The sequence below is a fragment of the Podarcis muralis genome, chromosome 11 (assembly GCF_964188315.1).
Source record: "Podarcis muralis chromosome 11, rPodMur119.hap1.1, whole genome shotgun sequence".
Lineage (NCBI taxonomy): Eukaryota > Metazoa > Chordata > Lepidosauria > Squamata > Lacertidae > Podarcis > Podarcis muralis.
Window position 1 is genome coordinate 35,348,069 of NC_135665.1, and position 20,902 is coordinate 35,368,970.

General features: G+C 42.8%; 1 protein-coding gene across 2 annotated transcripts; it reads right to left on the reverse strand.

Moving 5' to 3' along the window:
* Positions 1-615: 615 nt before the first annotated feature.
* LOC114606589 (V-type proton ATPase subunit S1-like protein) lies at positions 616-20,621 on the reverse strand. Of its 2 annotated transcripts, XM_028749011.2 has the most exons (7): positions 20,440-20,621; positions 14,205-14,245; positions 12,435-12,496; positions 10,520-10,752; positions 7,934-7,984; positions 7,222-7,465; positions 616-2,006 (listed from the first exon to the last, which is right to left on the reverse strand). In XM_028749011.2, the coding sequence occupies exons 1-7, from the start codon at positions 20,532-20,534 to the stop codon at positions 1,704-1,706; spliced, it is 1,029 nt and encodes a 342-aa protein (XP_028604844.1). In that variant the 5' UTR covers positions 20,535-20,621; the 3' UTR covers positions 616-1,703. The 2 variants fall into 2 exon arrangements, with proteins under 2 accessions (XP_028604844.1, XP_028604846.1); XM_028749013.2 differs by lacking the exon at positions 20,440-20,621 and having other exon boundaries at positions 12,409-12,496; positions 14,205-14,246.
* Between the last annotated feature and the right edge of the window lie 281 nt (positions 20,622-20,902).

Genomic DNA, 20,902 nt, shown 5'->3' on the forward strand with positions numbered 1-20,902 from the left:
GATGTCATGTGATTGGCAGGTAGCTAGCTCCACCCACCTGTCAAACTTAGCTTATGGGGGTAGATAAGGATCTAGAGCACCCCTGACTTAAAGGTGCAGCTGTGTAGCTGATGTAATGTGAGGATCTTCTGTTCTAGCAGTGTGGGGACAGTTACTTTAAAATCCCACTTGAATGCACCTAAAGTGCCTCTTGGGAGCCCAATGGCATTAAAGGTAGGGTGATGGTTACACTGCATAACCCAGGGGAACCCAAGTACAATATCACAGAAATCCAGATTGTGTTCGACCTCAAAGCAAGATTGACCTAAAACTGGTTAATTTAAACAAATTAGTACTGAACTAGTTTCTACATGTTAAGGAAGTATTTCCATCAGTGGACTCTATACTGTTGCTAAGAGGCCTATTGCTTTTGAAGGGGTGTTTATTCAGTGTTTTCAAAGCCTTCATTATGAAACACGATTTGCAAAGATTTGTAAATGAGTGGGGAAGACTAGGGCTTTACTTTTACAGTATCAGAGCTAATCTTCGTTACATTAATTTCTTCCTTCCCGCTGAGCTCTTTCTTTTACCTTGTTCTCAATGACACATTTTTTGAAATTAATGCCAACAGTCTGATATCCTTTGATCATTTATCAGAGAAGTCATGTAGTAAAAAACATTTAGCTAAGTATTAGAATGGAACATCAAAAGAGAAAGTGCTGATAACTTAATTGAGATACAACAGAAGTGAGAAATCTGCTCAGTGCTGAGGGCACCCTTGGAAAAGCATCACAAGATAAGAGATCCACAGCAAATCTGCATAACACTGAGATGTAACTGACACAATTTGCATAACATCTTTAGAAGCAGCACATCATTTGCTGATTAGCAGAAATATCACTTTTCTGTAATGCAAACAGGTACAATAATAGGTACGCACCATTTGGCAGCTGATCAGCAATTAACATGTTCTGTTACATCGAAATTGGAGCCGTATGTATGTTGCAGAAAGAGAGAGGCTCACTGGGGCACTTAAGATAAACCTTCCCAAAGCTGATTCCCTCCAACCGTTTTGGACTACAAGTAACTACTTGACCATTGCTGGGAATGATGGGAATTGTAGTCCAAAAACATTTGGAGGGCCTCCAAGTTAGGGATGTCTGCGTTAGATCAAGTGCAGCTGTTTCCTTCTGCCCAAAGATTGGTGCCATTTCACCAATCTCTGGTGAAATCTCTGTTCATCAATCTCTAAGTAGAGCAGGTCATTTCACTTCATGCAAAACTGTAGTTCAGAGTCTTCCCATGTCATGGCAAAAAGAAGAAGAAGAAAGAGCAGAGTCTTCACTTGCTAGCTTCTGAAGAAGCTTGATCAAGCTTCAATATTCGCTATGCACCTTTGGCTGGGATGTTTTCCTCTCATCTGGGGTGGAAGTCTTGGCAGTTTTTGAAGTGTCATAAGTTCCCACTTGGTTAGCTGAGTGTTCTGGGCATCTAGATTCCACACACTCAATATGACAGGTCTAAAATGTTCCTGACCATGAGACTGTCACTTCTAAAACCATGCTGTTTACTTACACTATTGGAACCACAATATAAATTGGTGTTATTTTGATTTGCCTCTGAATTTCTGAGAAATTAGGACACACACTGTTGTAACACATGATGCAAAAGTTCCTCAGGAATAGTATGCTGCCTAACCATGGAAAACAAAAAAACAACAACTGCTAAATATAGATTTTTGAGTACTGTTGACTTCTAAGTTCATATACTTCAATCCCATTGTTTCTCAGGGGTTCTTTTTCATCTACCGTATCAATATCTTTCATCTGTGGGAAGTAAGCAGGAGAAGCTTTGCATTCATAGTGCCTGTCAAGGGATTTCAAGTGTATCAGCATGTGGAGAGCATAGGCCAGAACTAGAAGCAAAATCAGAGACATCACTAGGCCCATCAGAATTGCTGGCGGGAACAAAGAGGCACAGTCTTTGGCATAAGCAAACTGCCCGTCTTCAATGTTGAATCCTTGAATCTGTTGACAAAATAAAATGGTGTGGATTAAAAATCCTCTCTCTCCTGGCTAAAGGCATCTCATTATTTTCTCCCCATTGCTAAATTGGATCATCTTAAAGGATGGTCCTGGTTGCGGGTGGGCCCACAATACAATTTTCCCCCTCCCTGGCATAGGGGGAGTGATGCCCCTTACGCCAGGGTGGCACCACGATCACCCCAGGCCTCTTTTGGCCAATCGCGATTGAGTGGGGTGATTGTGGGGGGAATAAAAGCAGCAGCATGACGTGTGCTGAGCACTTGCTTTGCACTGCCAAACACCCGCCCACCCTTCCTTTTGTTTTAGGTGCCCCCTGGCCTTGCTTTGGACTTTGATTGGTGGCCTGTCTTGGGAAGCAAAGGAATTTTTCCATTTGGTAGATTGGCACTGGCCACTTGGTTTTCAACTACCTCTTAGCAATCTTCACAACTTTGTAAGGTTTGGCGGTTAGGCATTTGTTTATTGATGTGGGGGGAGGGGAGGTCAGCCATCGCCTGCCCCTCCGTGTTCAAGGGTATTCCATTAAAGGAATACGGGGCCTGGATCCTGTCCGAAGTCCCCTTGAGGGGCTAGGGCCATGCCAGGCCTCTGGGAACACCGAGGAGAGCTGCAGACGGGTTTCCCCGATGTGGCTTCCTCATTGGTGGTTTACCCTTCCTGACTCCCTGCAAGGTGGGCAGGAGTCAGATATAGTCTACTGTGAATGCCTAAGCCAATACCGCTCACATTTGCTGTAATCAATAAAGTTGCGGCCTAAATTTTGCCCATTAACCTTAAACCAAAATCTGTGTCTGTGTGAATTTATTTCTTCTGGGGAGCTGGCTTGGGGGCCTTGACAAGCAATCAAGATTCTTGAACATCAATCGTTGTAATTCAGTATAAGCCTGGCTTTTAAATGTACTATTTTATTGTGGTCTGCTACCAAGGCAACCCATAATCAACTGATTTGTTGAGGTAGACCTGTTTATACAGATAGAGACATAAAGGTTTGCAGAATTTACTTGTGCTGATGCTGTGGGTGATGCAGTTGTTCATACATCTCAGGCTCAGGCTCTAACTCTCAGAATGAATCATCCTTCTTTGAAGGCTAAATATTTTGACGTTCTTACTTGGCTCTGATTTTAACCTGAGCTGTGGAAGAATATCTCCCACCTGATGTTTGTTTAGTGCCCTGGGGAAACCTCATTTCCCAAGGCCCCTACCAGGTGTGGCTGACAGGACTCCACAGGTCAATGTTCTGGTTACTGAGAGTGGGAGGAGGCACGGCAGTGGGGAGCTCAGCACAGGGCAAGCATGGCGCAGAGAGCACCAGATGTGTTCTGCTGATGCACCTGCATCATGCTGAGTTCCCTGCTGCTTTCCCCCTTCCCCTCTCAGCAACCAGAAGTGGCACACAGTGTTGGCAAGGCAGGAGAGCAATGCAATTCTGCCCAGGTTGCCCGACCAGTGGAAAACAGAGCTAGGGCTCAGATGCCTCCTTCTCTACCTCTGGAGCAGTCCAGGACGAAAGGGGAGAGACAACAGTTGCAGTGAAGATGCCTTTAGAATTGCAACTAAGCAGACTCATTGTTCCATGTACAGCATTTTTGGAGTTCTATCCTTATCTCCCTGTGACTCGTCACCTGTCCTACCCCCTTGTCTACCAGAAAGACCTTCTGAATAGCGGTTGCCAACCTTTTCAAAATAAGCACCACAAGTCCAGATCTGAGCTGATATATTAGTGTCCTCTACACAACATGCATAGGCCCTTCTCCAATCTGCTGAGTCAGGGAGCATTGCAACACATGACTGTGTCCCACAGACCCTCCTGCTCTTGTCTAGAAGTGCTATGAAATATCTTGAATCATTTATCCAAGTCAATACAGGGGCTCAATAATGTCCCCTTCCCAATCTACATTGCTCATGACTCTTCCGCTGATCCCCAAACTATACATGCAAATAGCTGTGGTCGATAGCCCATTGAGCTACAGAACCAGGATGTTAATTTTATCAAACCAGGTTCGGATTGGAGGAGTCAAAACAGCAGAACCTCCCACTGCACCTGGATTGAAGTGAGTGTGTATGCTATACATGTTGAGAAAGAGAAAGGCAGGAACTCTAAAAAACCCATTACAGAGGTGGAGGCCTCTATTTGCAATTTATCTGAGGGGCGACATGTCAGCTCACCTACAGTAGACACTGGGTAATGGGCCTGTAAGGTAAAGGGACCCCTGACCATTAGGTCCAGTCGTGACCGACTCTGGGGTTGCGGCGCTCATCTTGCTTTATTGGCCGAGGGAGCTGGCGTACAGCTTCTGGGTCATGTGGCCAGCATGACTAAGCTGCTTCTGGCGAACCAGAGCAGTGCACGGAAACGCCGTTTACCTTCCCACCGGAGCGGTACCTATTTATCTACTTGCACTTTGACGTGCTTTCAAACTGCTGGGACCGAGCAACGGGAGCTCACCCCGTCACGGGGGTTTGAATCGCCAACCTTCTGATCGGCAAGCCCTAGGCTCTGTGGTTTAGACCACGGCGCCACCTGCGTCCCAATGGGCCTGTGTAATGGGCCTGTACATAAGACCATAAGAAAAGCTTGCTGGATCAGGCCAATGACCTATCTAATCCAGCATCCTATTCTCACAGTGGCCAACCAGAAGCCATTGGAAAGTCTGTGAGCAGGACATGAGTACAACAACCCGAGGTGCGTAGATTGCTCTTCCATCAAACACAGAAGAATCAGGCGCCCAACTGCCAGTTTCAAAGTAAAAATTCTCTCCAGGAAGACATTTATTCTTGTAGAAGCTGAAAATCAACAATGCTGAAAAACAGGAGTGGGCACCCTAGCCAACATGTAAAAATAAGCGAGGAAAAAGGAGTCTCTCCCCAACAGCACAATCAGTTTAAGATTTGAAATATTCTCATGTAAAAATGTTGAGTTATATATTTAAAATCAAAACCCAATAGGGAACCAGCTGAGGATATGGCTATCCTGATACAGTACAGAAGCTGCCACCTGACCTTTTTTTCCAGAAGGTAAACTCCCCACAGTGTTCTGTGATCAAAAACAGATGATAGATGTCTAGACTCCAGCACCCACCATGCAGATGAGTAAAAGCCTCAGGACAGAACTGGAGGCTGTTGAGAATCTCAGCTACACATTTCAACTGCAACTTCAAAGGAAGGAGGCTGGCTAGTTCCACATCCCACAAGAAGGGGTGACACAAAGGGAGATTCCTTGGTGGCTAAATTGTCTCTTTTGGAGTGAGCAGTTAGGCTTGCCCTCTCGCCCTTTCCTCTGATCCTCATAAGGAGATAAGAGTCAGTAGCAGCCCTTATATCCTCTCCTTAGCTGACCTCAGCAACTGACCCAAGAGTGATTTTGTCACTGAACTGTGGAAGGCAGAGTAATCAGGGATCTATCCCCACATAAAACAAGGCAATGAGAGGAAGGCATTTTATGAAATGTGCATTTGTCACCAGAAATGGCAACATGCTATTGCTTCCTCCCAGCCCACATGGAGACAGAGAGACAGAGAAGAGAAAGAATAATGGTGATGCCACGTCATGTATTTTCCCACCTAAACATTGCATTAAAAGGAGTGAAAGATAAATGTGAAGCTGTCATTTTCAGTGACAAATGCACTGGGTTTAGCTAGCCATGGGATGTGATTCTAGACATACTTACTAAGCCCTGTTAAACTTAGTAGGCCTCACTGCTACTCAGTTGAAATGCTTAGGATTATTTTGCAAGTCAAGTTAAATATAAGGTAAAGGGAAAGGTACCCCTGCCCGTACGGGCCAGTCTTGACAGACTCTAGGGTTGTGCGCCCATCTCACTCAAGAGGCCGGGGGCCAGCGCTGTCCGGAAACGTTTCCGGGTCACGTGGCCAGCGTGACATCGCTGCTCTGGCGAGCCAGAGCCGCACACGGAAACGCCGTTTACCTTCCCGCTAGTAAGCGGTACCTATTTATCTACTTGCACCCGGGAGTGCTTTTGAACTGCTAGATTGGCAGGCGCTGGGACCGAACAACGGGAGCGCACCCCGCCGCGGGGATTCGAACTGCCGACCTTTCGATCGGCAAGCCCTAGGCGCTGAGGCTTTTACCCACAGCGCCACCCGCGTCCCTAAGTTAAATATAGGTGCTCAGATTTATGTGGTTTCTGGATCACTTCTCATTTCCAGGGAATCATAAGTGGGGAGAGGGCTGTTGAGCTCAGGTCCTGCAATTGGGCTTCCCAAAGGCCCAATCTGCTTGGGCACTGTGACGCTGGACTAAATGGGCCTCTGGCCTGATCCAGCAGGCTCTTCTTACATTCCCCCATGAAGTTGACTGGCAGATGTTTGGGGATGCAGAGCATAGTCCTGCATGAAGATTTTCCAAACATCATAGAAAGTATTATTGCTTTGCACATGAAGCCCAATCAGAGTCATCAACAAACGTCTATTCAACATGGGTATTAAGACTGTGGCCCTCTAGATGTTGTTGCACTTCAACCATCATCCCCAACCAGCATGGCCAATGATCGGGTCAGGAACAATGGGAACTGTAGTCCAGCAACCCCTGAACCCTGTCTTGCAAGCTGTTCCAAAATCACCCCATAGACAAATGAATCAACCCTAAACAATATTATGGTTACAGTCCTATACACATTTACTAGAGAGTCCCATTGAACATAACTAAGAAAAAGTTCCTGGATTTTTGTTTTTCTCCTCCCTCCTAACCCGTTTTCCCTTTGTGCCATGTCTTTTAGATTCTAAACTTGAAGCCAGGGACTGTCTTATCATTGGCATTTGTATGGGGCATTTTTATTCCCTTTTGAATGGGGAATAAAAATGCTTTACAATATATATATTTTTAACCAACATAATGAGAATTACTTCTGAGTAAATATGCTTACAATTGTACTGCATGTCATATAACAAAGGTGAAACTACATTCTTTCCTGTTCAAATCCTACTTTTTCATTTATGGGACAATGACAATAAAGTTTATTGTATCGTAATCTGCTTTCAGTAGATCATTAAGCTTTCTTGCTGCCACCATGCACATCGGGGGCAGGAACTTGAGTCCGTCAAACACTGTTGGACTCCAACTCCCATCAGCCCCAGCCAGCATGGCCTAAAGGTCAGGGAATATGGGAGCTGTAGTCCATTAACACCTGGAGGACCACAGGTTGACCACATGTACTTGCTTTGGCTTTTCCTCATATTACCTGAAAGTCAATAAAAGTGACTTCCCAGAGCTTGGCTGCATCATTTGTGGAGCTGGGCGTCAGGAGCGCATCATACCTCTGCAAGTTGCTAACATGTTCACAGTGATAGGAGTAGCTCGCTGGTGCATGTATTCGTGTCGCATTGAACGTTGCTTGTACAGAATGGTTGTAAATGAGTTGGATTCTATGTAAGGTAAACCAGTTTTGAATGGACAGCTTGTAATAACTGTTGGTCAGCATGAATCTGGGAGAGGAGGAATCAGAGAAATAAAAGAAACAAGAGTCTTAGATGCAACAGATATCACTGTTTCCTTCCATTACTTTTTACCACGGGGAAATACCCAATTGTATTATGGGGTCAGGCAAAAACCTCTTTGCATTTCCAGTCAATTGAGGACAGAATTTTGCTTTTCATAAAATTCACATTTGGGGCTATCAACACCAAGCACATTGCCAGTCAAAGTTAAATACTTCTAAGCCCCATTCATTTCAACGAGGAAGAGTTAGACACATGGTTAACACTCCTACAGAAATGAATGGAATTGTATTTTAAGGTAGTGTTTTATGACAGCATTTTCCTCCATTAAAGGACTATCTAAAATGCTTTAAAGCCTCCAGTTTGCTTAGTGATAAGCAAACAGTTCAAACAGGCTTTAATATAAGATGTTTCTTGATCCAGAAAAAAAATATGAATTCATGTTTGAAGACATACCTGATGACAAATCCCTTCAAATTGTCAATGTCACCAAAATTAAGTGAAAGCCTATGACAAAAAAGAACAATGTCAGCTTAGATCCATAAATGTGAAAAAGAAGAAAGAGGAAAGGTAGCTAAACTGTATTATTCAAGCCAGAGATTGCCAACCTTTTTGGACCAGTGGGCAAATTTTGAGTTTTGAGGAAGTGCTGTAGGCCCTAGTGCCGGATTTGGGCGCCTGGAATAACACAACATGACTGACATGGGGACATGACATAACACAAAATTGGAGAGAGACTTCTTGCTGGTCCTGATTGTGGAGGTCACACAATACTGATCCCTCACAAGCACGCACAGTGATGATGATGCTTTTTAGTCGCAACATGGAACATTCCCTAGTACCAGAAGAAACATACAAGGGGTGACACTGCAGTCACTGCCTCACATACATGCACACACTCCCAGCACACATACGGAGACACAGGCAACTCTCTCACACTCAACACTCACACGCCTCATATGTACATAGCTCTCTCCCCCCCCCCCGTGCATCTCTCCCTCTCCCTCTCCCATACACACAGACCATACAGTCTTACCACCCTCACACAAACACTGCTGACTCCCTCTCACAGACAGCAGCATAACACACCCCTTCCTTCCTTCCTTCCTTCCTTCCTTCCTTCCTTCCTTCCTTCCCTCCTTCCCTCCCTCCCTCCCTCCCTCCCTCCCTCTCCTCTCACACACAGGCCACACGTGCCTCTCCCTCGCTGTCCCCAATGCATCTCTCTGCCTTTCACCTGCACATTTAGAATATGTTGGGGGGGACTTTCCCTCGTTTGGGGGGGAGTGAGGGGGGTGCAAAGTTAAACACTGAAAAGGTGAAGCAGGATAATAATGAGAAGAATTGTGTCTGTATGCTTTGCCTCATTTATCAGATTCTACAAATGCAAGAAACTTCCTTTTTTAAAAAAAAAAAGCATGAAAACTGGAAATTTGAGGATTATGGTGCCTGGAGACAGCAAAGAACCCCTTTGCCGGTGCCACGGCACCCACAGGGACAAGGTTGGCAACACTTCCCTCAAGCTAACTTGCTGGGGTTTTTTCCATCTCATAACATAAGGCCCTGGGGGTTTGCGCAGGACAGTAAAATATAAAAACTGAGACAATTCCATAAAACCACAGGCTCAAAGTGATCATAAATAAATTGAACCTGTTTAAAACTTCCAACCATCCACATAAGCACCATTTAAACAGCCAATAACAAAACCAGCAAACCACACAGGCTATAAATTAACAACCAGATATCAATGTCTGTTGCAAGTCTGTTTCTCTCTCTCTCTTGCGGCAACCTTCCATACTTCTGCAAAAGAGACACTTGGAGGACGGCCAAAGAACCAGGTGTGTTCAAACTGTGAGAGATTCTGGTCAATGACCATCAGCTGAAGAACCTCGTCCCAGAAGAGAACTGTGACTAGCCTAAATTTATTGAGATCTTCCAAATCCAATGAAGGATTTGGAAGGATTGCGCCACCACCTTACTGAGGGAGCTGGGAATCATGCTCTTTCTTAAGCCATAATACACATACATTTAAAGCACTACGATACCACTTTCAACAGTCATGGCCTTCTCCCTCAAGTAATTATGGGAGTGGTAGTTTGATAAGGCTGCTGAGAATTGTTGGGGGATCCCTATCAGGGACGCGGACTTATAAAAAATATTGGGGGGGCCCGGGAAAGCTCATGAATAATAAATAAGCTCATGAATATGCAAATAAAGTGGCGCCGCCTCCTCGTGAGCGAATAGGGGAGAGTGTGCTGCGCCTATTAATCAGCTCCAAAGGAAATTGGGTGGAGCTTTTGCTCGGGAGGGAGGGCAGGAGGCATGCAGCCCGCCCCTCCCTGTGCATTTTGGGCTGGGGGAGGGGCGGCGATGGCGCTCTGCTGGAGGGGCGCCGGAGATTATTGGGGGGGCGGAGCCCCCCCAAACGAATTTTTGAGGGGGCTCGGGCCCCCTCAAGCCCCATGGAGTCGGCGCCTATGATCCCTATTCCCCTCACAGAGCTACAATTCCCAGTGTGGTTTGAAAATTGATCCCTCTTCCCAGGGAACTCTGGAAACTGTAGTATAATTAGCCTCTTCTTGCTTCGGTTTCCCTGTTTCCCCAAACCAACATTTCTTCACCTACCCTTCCCTCAGGTTCCAGTTTTTCAGTCCACTGCCTAGCTGTGCATCCTTCCTTCAGATATCTTGGCTCATGGCTCTCTGTCCTTTCTCTCACCTACATCTTGGAACCTTTCCCCAGTCCTCCCAGCATGCACAACAAACCTATTTCTTACTGTCTCTTGGCCCTGTGTGAAGTGTTCATCTCAGATAAACTGGCAGGTTTACCTTTTTCACAGAAGCTGGACTGCAAATACTCTATTAACTTTATAGCCTGAGCAATAGGGATGTTGGTGAACATTTCAAGCCATCGAAACAGTTCAGCCACATAGCATCGCAAGCTGCACCGATGCAAAGACAATACTATGTGGGTGTTTCTAAATTTGCTTCAATTGTACACCAGGCACAAGCAACTCTTAAGCACAGTAGGTCATAATCTTACATTGCGTTTTCTTCACTGCAGTTTGAATCTGCAACATCCACGGTGGCATGAACACCAAATGTCTTGTCTGTTAGGTCCAGCTGTGTGTGATTCTGAAACCTAATCATGATCCTTCTGGCCCAAAAAAGAATACAATGGCTTCCATTGACTGTGATGTTGAGAGGGCTGTAGTGAGTGTGGATGACAGACTCTCTCTCCGAATTCTCTTTGCTGCTTCCATTGTAATTCACAATCTGCATATAATCAAGGAAGAGTTCAGAGTTAGCAGGTCTGCCTTTGCAATGAAACAATTAATACCAATAGCAGCATGCAAATTATCTTTGAATCTTTAAGCCAAATGCAGTCCCTGTTATTTCGGCATAAAGCATTTCACCATAAAGGGTTTGTTGAGTATGCTGAAAAGCAGTAATTTACTTTCCCTACTCCCAGTGCAAGGCTCAGTGTAAAGCAGAGACTTGTAGGTGGGTAGGTTTGAAGCACAAAAGCTCAAATCCTGGCTGAGGCATAAAAGCTCACCAGACAGTTTTTTAAACTGGCTTCCAGGATTCTGCATGGATAAAATGAGATATATGTTGTTAGTACTGTGCAACAGAAATGCTAAAATAATAATCCTCAGGTGAACTTTATGAGCATTGGCAAAGCATACCTGACACACATTAACAATTCAGGGACAGCCAATGTGGAGCTACAAAGATGGGACTACTACTCCCATCATCCCTGGCCGCTGGTCATACTGGCTGCAGCTGATGGAAGTTGTAGTTCATAACATCTGGAAGGGACCAGATTAACTATTCCCTGCTTTTCCAGATGACCTTCCAACTGCAGATCATCTAATGTGGACAATTCATCTGTGATATGAAGGACATGAGTTTTTCCCCTACACACCATTATGCAGGAATATCTCTTAGCTCATTAAAAATACTTCTGTGAAACTCATTGTGTCATGGTAAAAGTCAGATTAGGAGTTCAACAAAAGTAGAAAATAGAAATGTAGAAAGTAAGCAAGCAATTTTAATTACATTTTTGTGGAAGTGTGGTGGTGAAAAGAAAATCTGCTTATCTTTCTTGTCTAGATCCAAACAAAACTATTTGCTTGCCCACTTAGGGAATAGATTCTCAAACTGAAGCCTAAAAGTTATCAGTGGTTTTGTGGGAACTTGGAACACAAGATATCAAATCTTAGGTCAGCAATGAGTAACACAAAAAACATGGCATTAATGACTTGGTGGGCAGAAAACTGACATAAGGGAAAGAATCACGATAGATTCTTTTTCAGGAGCAGCCGAACACAGGTATAAACAACTTGTGCACAGGTGCAAGATAACATGTGAACACCCCTAATTGTTCAAGTACATAGCTCAGATATTTGCAGACTTTTAAGTTTTGAAGAAATGCAAAGCTCTACTAATAGGCATATGTCATTAAAAGCTTTTGAACCCCTGGTTCTGAGAATTAGTATATTTTTTGTAGGGTCACTGAAACAGGTACCTTGCATTTTTAGGTAGTAAGCTATGTGTTATCCAAGCAAAGTTCACACCAAGATTACAAACTCAGAGGCTGCACTGAAATTGTGCATTCTGCCCCAATATTTTCAACTAAGATCTTAATGTCTCTTGATTATACAGCATTGCCTTTGCAGTCAATGGAAACTGTGTCAGAGTAAAAGTTGGTCTAATCAAACGGAACTTGAAAGGTGCCAAGCACCTTTCAAAATACATCCGGAACCTTGATTTTTTTATTTTGATTTTTTGCTCCACGGTTGAAAAAGATAACAGCTTTCCAATACACAAACTACATATTGCACTGCAAAAAAAATTCAGACCAGCATAACAGCTACCCTATAGAATTCAGAAGAAAGGTATGGTTATGTGCATCATGGAAGAACTTACAATCCAGTTTCCTGGTACCTCCATACCTGTGCAAATGCTATTTGTTGTAAATTAAGTTTTGGCTTCACACTGCCATCATATCGTCGGCCTGAAGAAAAAGAAATAAAAATATTTGTTGTCTATAGGCTTGAACGCCTTTCAACAACATACATTACTTAATGCAAAAAAGAACACCACTTCCTATTCTACAATTTTCTCATTAAAACATAATTCTAACACAACAGACTTGTATTCATCTAAGTTTTATTCAGACCCATTGAAAATAATGAACATGACAGACATATCTACCCTGAGTAAAAGTTAGCTGAATACCACCCATCATTTTTTAATTCTGTCCTCCCTTTTCATAATATGCCATAAACTAGAAATGACGGGCAGAATCCGAGACCTGGGAGAAGAAGTAGTGGAAGAGGATTGGAAGAAATTTAAGGACTATTTACAAAAACACTGTAAATTGTATGAGTGCTAGGAGGGATGCAAGATTGAAAATAACATGGCACCAGCAAACTAGCTGAAAGGAACATGAGAATAGGTGAGACTCGAGAAGAAGATAAATTTTGGAGTAATGTTACGTCTAAATTAAGTATTTAAGTTTTTGATAAAAGTATTCAAAATTAGAGACAGAATATTGGAAGAATATAAAATAAGAACTGAAACAAGGTGATAATTTGCTGTTTAAAATTTTACAAACTAGGAACGCAGGAACGAGAGATGTGAGGAAGTGCAAAAAGTGAGGAAAATATGGTTATGTTCTTTGTATTATGTGTTAACTTTTTCTTTTTTTATGTCTTTCTTTGTTTACTGTATCTTGGTGATGGGTCTATATGTGCTGGGTGATTATAATGTCTAAAATCTTCAATAAATATTTTATTAAAAAAAAACACATAATATGCCACAAACTGATTTTTGTGTAGAATAGGAAGTACATGTATGTACCTCTTCTTTCTTGAGAAAGAACAGCTAATCAAAACTGGGCCTTTTAATGATTCTGGGACTTTCTCCAAGGTGCAGCCAAGCAAGCCAGTGACACTGTGAGCAGGTGCTCATAAACATCTTGAGCACCTCTCCCTCCTGTTCCCTCTTTCCTATCATTCTCAGGCTATAGCACTGCACATCTTTTGCTTAGCCACCTCTACTTCTAGACACACCCTGTCCCACCCACAGGAAGAGGAAAGGGTATATTTACACTGCAGTAAGAATGCAGTGTTTCAGTGTGGTACTGAACGGGACTTTATTCATCTTCCTTGTTTGTTTGTTTGTTTGTTTGTTTGTTTGTACATCCTATTTCTAGACTGTTCATCAATTAAAGTTCTCTGGGTGATTTCCAAAAGTCAACAAATGCAGTAAAATCAATAAAATAATATCAAAAAAGTGTTATAAAAACTCAGAATCAGCTTAGAAACAGGCCAGAATAAAATTATATATATTTATATTTAAAACCACAAGCACACAAAAAAAAAACCCCAGCAAAGGCAAAGCAATTTGTGCTTTGATAGACATCAAAGAAAGAAACTTTAGCAGTGGGGGGGGGGGGATTTGGGGTTTTTTTCTAAGTTTGGGTTTTGGAACATAATTTAGGTATCAGAGCAGACCATAGCCAGGGCACCACCCCTGAGAAGGCCTGTTTTATGCAAAGGAAGACTCTTGTCAGAGAACTAAGGCCACACAATGTCCTATATCCTTGGCCGGGTTCTCATATGGACAAAAAGCTTCCATACTTTTTTTTAATCATAAATTAAATACAGTGACCAAGAACATTGGGGCCACTTCATTCAAAAGGAAGTAGAAAACCTTACCATTTCTTTGTAGCAAGTCTTGGTCAGAGAATGCAAAGAAACTGCAACAAAGCAGACACGCAAAACAGTAAATCAGTACTATTCTCTCAACTTCTGGACCATACTTATGCTGGGGGAGATCAGTGTTTAGCTAAAGCAGAACTGCAAGATATTTATTTATTAAATGCAAATGAAATCTCAAAGGCCACGGAAAACACAGTCTTAACTAGCCACCATGTTGTCCATTCTGTGGCTATAGCTAGTAGGTCCATTTTCTTGTACCTTGGGATGCCTTGTTGTAGACACTGACTATTGGCCACTTTCTCCTTGCAGTGTTCGGAAACCCCCACTGTTCTAGGCTCATTTTGTGACTGGGAATTTCATTAGCACAAGCCGTTTCTGAGCTCTGGGCCCAGTACTGTGCCTAAGATTTCAGATAAAAACTACAGAGTGGAAAACTACCTCCCCATTTCCAGCTACTCTCTGAAGACCAGAGAAGAGACCCTCTTAAGAATATTGGGGGGATAGTTAGGGGAAGGACTAGGCCATGTGAAAAATGAACACAATGTTTTAGCTGCAGTTCATTCATTTTCAGCTTTGTATTCTTGTTATTAAAAAAGTGCGCCTAGACTTTCCGTTGTTGCGTCCATAACCTAGGTGTAAAGTGCCATTTAGCTCCTAGCTTTCATATCTCAGTTTCTAACACTGTCTCCTTGATACAACCTGACTATTGGAATAGCCATCATTTGCTTTCGGAACAATGGGCCTAAGAACTTCTAGGAAGGCGCCCCAGTGACAGGGGCGGAGCTAGCAGGAGTGGCAGGGGCGGGGCAAGCTGCCCACGGAGGCAGGGCGAGCTGCCCACGGAGTCCGCCTGGTGGACACAAGCCCCATGCTGCCGTTTCGGGCCACACACCCCTTCCTACACCCCTGCCCAGAGATCCTCAAAAGGATATGGCAGAGCAAAGCCTCTTCGCCCTGGCACATCCTTTTGAGGACTGCCATGGAATTGGGGGGGCGGTCCGGCCCCTCCCTGAAAATATTGGGGGGCCCTTGCTCCCTAGATGTCACCTCCTAGGTGCTTACATCCTGTTTGATGAATCTGGTTGACCAGTGTGAGAAAACGATGTTGGACTAAATGGGCATTTGGACATGTGCAGCTGGTTCTTCTTATGCCCTTTTGATTTAATATTAATGTCATAAAAATAGAAGATTACAAAAGCCTGAGGGATCTGACAATATTCTGTAGTCCTGCTGATTTTTTTAAAAATTCACCAATACCCTTCACATCAACGCTTCTTGGTAGTTAGTGAGTGCCCGTGTTTTAGACAGATAACACATACAAGAGAGATAAAGAAAGCTGCAAAATGTGCCAGGGGCAAAATTAATATGATTAATTGCATCTGTCTAGAAATGTGAGATAAGAGGGCATAGCCAGGCCATATGGTTTAGAGGAGCACCTGGAGAATTGCACTTCCAGCACAGCTGCTGTGAAGGCCCTTCGTGTGATGTTTGGAACGAAACGAAGGTTTATGTCACATTTGAAAAGTTCGTCTCAGAAGGAGCCTAATTGGTGTGAAACATCAATTCACAGCAAGAAGGTAGATATGCTTGTTTAGACGCCCAGCGAGGCGTATGGCGTGTCCCTGAGCAGTTGCTATGAGATGCTGGTTTAGAATCTGACACTTATGGGAGGTTGCCTTCTGCCTCCCAGAAAACCACCAGAAAATGAAACCGTGTTTCACGCCAAAGTAACAAGATTCTACTCTCAGCAGGAAAACATCCACAAAGTGCTAAATGTGCACTCCCCAATGAAATATGCATAACTCTGCTAGAAACCTGGTGGCAAGAGTAATCTGCCAGCCTCTGCAGAATGCCACAGACTGACAGATACAAACAGCGAGCTTCCCACTCCTCGAGGGAAGCAGGTGGTGTTTGTCACAAAGAAGCCTGGCTGGTTATTTGCTTCCTTGCAATTTGCAGACTGTCCTTGTCACCGTTGTGTCTAGGAAACCGTGACACACTCTTTGCATGCTGGCATGTTCCATGGGCTTGTGTGAAGGTCTTGCAATGTGTTAACATGGCCTAGGATTCATTCTGTGGGTTCTGTAGATTTCCCATGACAACATATCTAAGGGATACAATACATGTTATGTGACATTTAAAGTAACTTTTCCAGCCACATTTTCCCCCTATTTTAGTGAATTAAGCACACACTGGAGGCTATAATTAAGAACGAAGGAAGAACAGGTGGAGAAGAGGCGCTTAATGTTTTTCTTGTCAAAATCATCTTCTCAAACTGTTTTTCCATTGCAGTGTAAAACATGTAAGTCTATCTACAGATATATCTTTCCCTATAGGGAGAAAAGCAACTGGGGTTGAGTAATTTTAAGATGAAACAGAGATGGCAACCACCTGCCCTTCCAACCACTCCTGACTGCCATCTCCCTGGGCTGCTTTTCATTTTCTCATTTTATTTTTAAAAGCCATTTGCTGGGGTGTAAAGTTACATGTAACTCCATGTAGCACATAAAAGCACATTTCCCTCCCACAAAGAATTCTGGGCACTGCAGTTTGTTAAGGGTTGCTGGAAACTGAAACTCTGTGAGGGGTCCACTACAGTGCCCAGAATTCTTTGAGGGAAGGCATGTGCTTCAAATGTGCTGGAAAGCTATAGTGCACACACAGCCCAAGTTTGGCTCTGAAACAAAGTTCCATAACATTGAGCTCAGCAATTTGCCCTCCTTGCCATGATGAGAGGGGAGCCAGACCATGGCAAGCAAGGTGGCCTTTGCGTTGGAGCTAATGTAAAACCGACATTTCTCACCTTCCCCATTCAGGTCAGAACTGGAGATATGAGATAGGTATGTCCTTTCTGCAGTGAAGGGACACATATAAAATATATACGTGCATAGCTTAGATATCAATTACGGTATATCCTTTCAGAGATCGCCATTGCCTGTGGCATCTGTGTCTATATTGTGAGTGTTCTATATTGTCTCTGGTCAAATTGTTTTCTGACATTTTCATTGTATTTCAAACGGAACCCTGAAAAGACAAATCAGGATCCCATCTACTTAATTTTGTCTCTCCACTGACTTGTATGAAGCTAGAAGAAGCAGTTGCTACTGGCTCCCCACTCAATGAGGCTATTCCCCTTCTTCATGACCTTTGTACAGTTATAAAATTACTGATATTTGATCAGAGTTGATGCCACAGTAGGGAAAGTCAATTCAGTTGTTTCGCAGAACTAGTAATCTGTACACAGCCCATGATCCATGTGTTATATAATTTGGGCCTTCAAGCAAAATGCAATCTGGATGTAAACAGAGCAATACTAGGCCCATTATATCATTTAATACCTGTGCGCTGGTTATCTCATCTATTCCAGATCTGTCACTAGCAGAACTGAAATTGGCTTAGCTCTAATGAACGGCACTGGAACAGCTAATCACTAAGTAATGCCCAATTACGTAAGATTATATGTATAAAAGAGTATAAGTGCCTACTTATCAGATGGCATTATCCATCAACAAGATAACAAAATCTGGTTTGCTTATTGGAAAAAAGGTCATGCTAGAGGATAGAGTTTGTTAGCAACGAACTTGTTAATTAATATGACTGAATCACAGATGGTCCAGGGATATGATGTTGCAAAAAGGGGGGGGGCATGATAAGGACTTGTATGTTGTATAATATAACAGTAGGTTATTTTGTTTGATTTTGAACTATGTGTTTTAAAATGCTTACTGGGCTCTGTACAATTGCGTTTAAGTGAATATCACAATTAAGATGGTAGAATATAAGCTTGGTGTGCAAATCGTGTCAGGTTCAGTTCCCAGGCACTTCCAGGTACGTCCAATTAAAAAGGACCAAATAGCAGGTGATGTGAAAGATCTGAGGCCCTGGAGATCCACTGCCAGTCAGAGTAGACAGTAATGGGTTATATGGGCAAATAGGAAGGAACCTGCTTTATACCAGGTCCCATGTTCCCACAGGGATGTGCATCCCAATGCTCACGCACATCCAATCAGCAGCAAGCAGAAGGCTGTGTAGTTGTGGTAATCTATCTGGACATTGAACTAGATTACCCTCATGGTTGCTTCCAACTCTACAATTCTCTGTTTCTATGATAATGTCCACCAGTAATGACTTTCCACCTTAGCACTGCCTCATCACTGATGGATTTAAGAGCAGCATCTTCAGCCACTGTTAATGCCAAAACAAGAAGCTGAGCATAAAGTCTCTCAAAGAATTCCTTCCTACATGGGGACACCACAATAGCTGGTATTTTCATTTTATTTATTACCATTGCTCATGGTGATTCTGCTTGTCTGTTTGGACTCATGTAGGCCAGATGCGGTGCCTGGAATTCAGGCATTCTCCACACTCACAACATGCAAACACTTTCATCTGAAGCAACCTTAGTACTGTAGTGCAGACAATGAGATATATAAGAATACATGTTTTATATGCATGCCGTTGTATATTCTTATACAACAGCAATAATTTCAGCCTCCATTGAGAAGAGGAGCCTCTTCCCTTAAGGACCTCCTGCTTTTATTTCCAGGTGTAAGTTTCCCCTGTGACTTTGGCACTAAATCAAGAATCACACCCTTTGGCAAACCACAGACATTGGTCGTCGTTATCTCAGAGTGACTCCAGACTCAAAGAGAACCCTGCTTTCCAAACAGTGCAGATCACTTTCAAGTCATACAGTATATAGATATATTTTCCACAAATATTTTTCTTGAAAGTTGATAGGCACAACGCAGTAGATACAATATATTCAGGACAGCATCACTGACACGCATCATTTTATGAAGTTTTGATTTGATAACTCTAAACCACTTTCAATGTTTTGTTTTGTTTTGTTTTGTTTACAATCAAGAGGTCTATAGATAGTATGAAATAAAATAAATAATTTCAACAGACACTTAATTGAAAAAGGCCCTTTACTCTTACAAGGAACTTTGTTTTGCTTATGAGCTCAGCTCCTGCAAGGTTTAACTTGCTTTCCTAACTCCTTTATCTTTGCTTTTTGCAGAAATTTAACATACATTGAAAGATAATGCAAACTTTAAAATAGTATCAAGTAAAACTACTAGTTAAGTACCTCCTACTTACTAGTTAATGGTTGAGGAATGAACATGTCAGCTTTAAAAATCACCACCACCTCAAAATTATGTTTCATGCATGTTAAACCAAGAATATGACCATGCTTTCATCAACATAAAATCAGACATCTGGAACCAACTTGTGAGCTGACCCTGTAAAGTTGTTGTTTTTTAAATTCAGTTCTTTGAAAGTTACGTCACCTAACTCCATGACGTGCAACACTTCTTAATTGAGAATCTACCATCATCAGAGCAAACAACTTAAATGTGACAGCACATTTTAAATCATCAGTTAACCAAGCCACAGATCTCTTAATACAAGCTTAAGCAAATCACCACATGCCCCTGTTACCCTAAATGCACAGATTTCATCAGTAATTGTGTGATCCTCATCAGTGTTTTCTGACCTGTATATGTTAAATGTATTAGTGGCTGCAAGACAAAATACTTAGAATTCGGTTTAGCTATTTCCCCTTTATGATTATTTCTCTTTGTTGCTTCCCTCAAGTCGACTCCCAACACCTGCTGAAATGTCTGAGATCCATATATATACTGCACAAATGAAACAGTGTGTTACAGGTTCACAGCGATGAAAACAGGAGGGCTTAGATTAGGTTGCGTCTTCTTTTTTGTATAAAGCTCAAACTGCATCTCCATTCATACAATAAGCTTCCTTTTGTGTGTTTTTCATTTAAAAAATGCCACCGACAATGTGTTCTGCAAACATGTTTTACACCTACGCTGTTTTATTTATATCTCTGCTATTAACACTTCAGAAGGAAGGTGAAGTCACAAAAGCAAAGAGAAATGCAAAAGAGACTCATTTCTCATCTTCAAGCTTCAGCTATAAAATCACATGTAAGAGGATCCCGTTAATGTGCAATTGACAATACAGTTTCTCAAGAGGAGTCCCATTGAAGTTCATAAGCCTGCTTTTACGGAACTAGCTTACAGAATCTTTAAAGGCTGAAACAATTTGCTTTTGCATTAATTGCACGTTTAAAAAATATGTGTTTTTTTAAAAAAAACCAACCACCTTGTAAATGTACAATACAAGGTATGTTTGCGGTCTCCCATGCATAAACAACATTAAATCAGCTGCCCCCGTGCTATTTACAAATATTCACAAAATCACTTACCTCCTCTCCATCCTTCCAAATATTTGGTCCACAGGGGCTGAGACTCCTACACAGAAAAAGAGAAGTAAAAGCCTAAAGGTGGTGTTGCTTTCCATTGAGAAATGAATCGGTCCCTCCAGACCGAGCACATCTGTTCATGTGTAGCAACGAGAGCTGAGCCAGTAGTCTCAGGAACCATGTGATGGATAGCACAGCCAACCAATGGGAAGCAGCATCTGAGGCCACATGGGCTACTCTAGACTCTCTATACATAGTAAGAGGCTGTCCTGAGCTGTCTTTCTCTATTGAATAGAGCCAGCTTTCTTTTATGACTTACAATTCATGCCAGCGTGGGGGGAGACGCAACTGAAGACTTGAGGAAAAGAGCTGGTCATTAAGAAGCGTCTTTCGACAAGTGCGCTTCCGTACTAAAGCTCCCTAAAGGAAGATAAGACTGCAGTTAGGGATGGGGGGCGGGTATCCT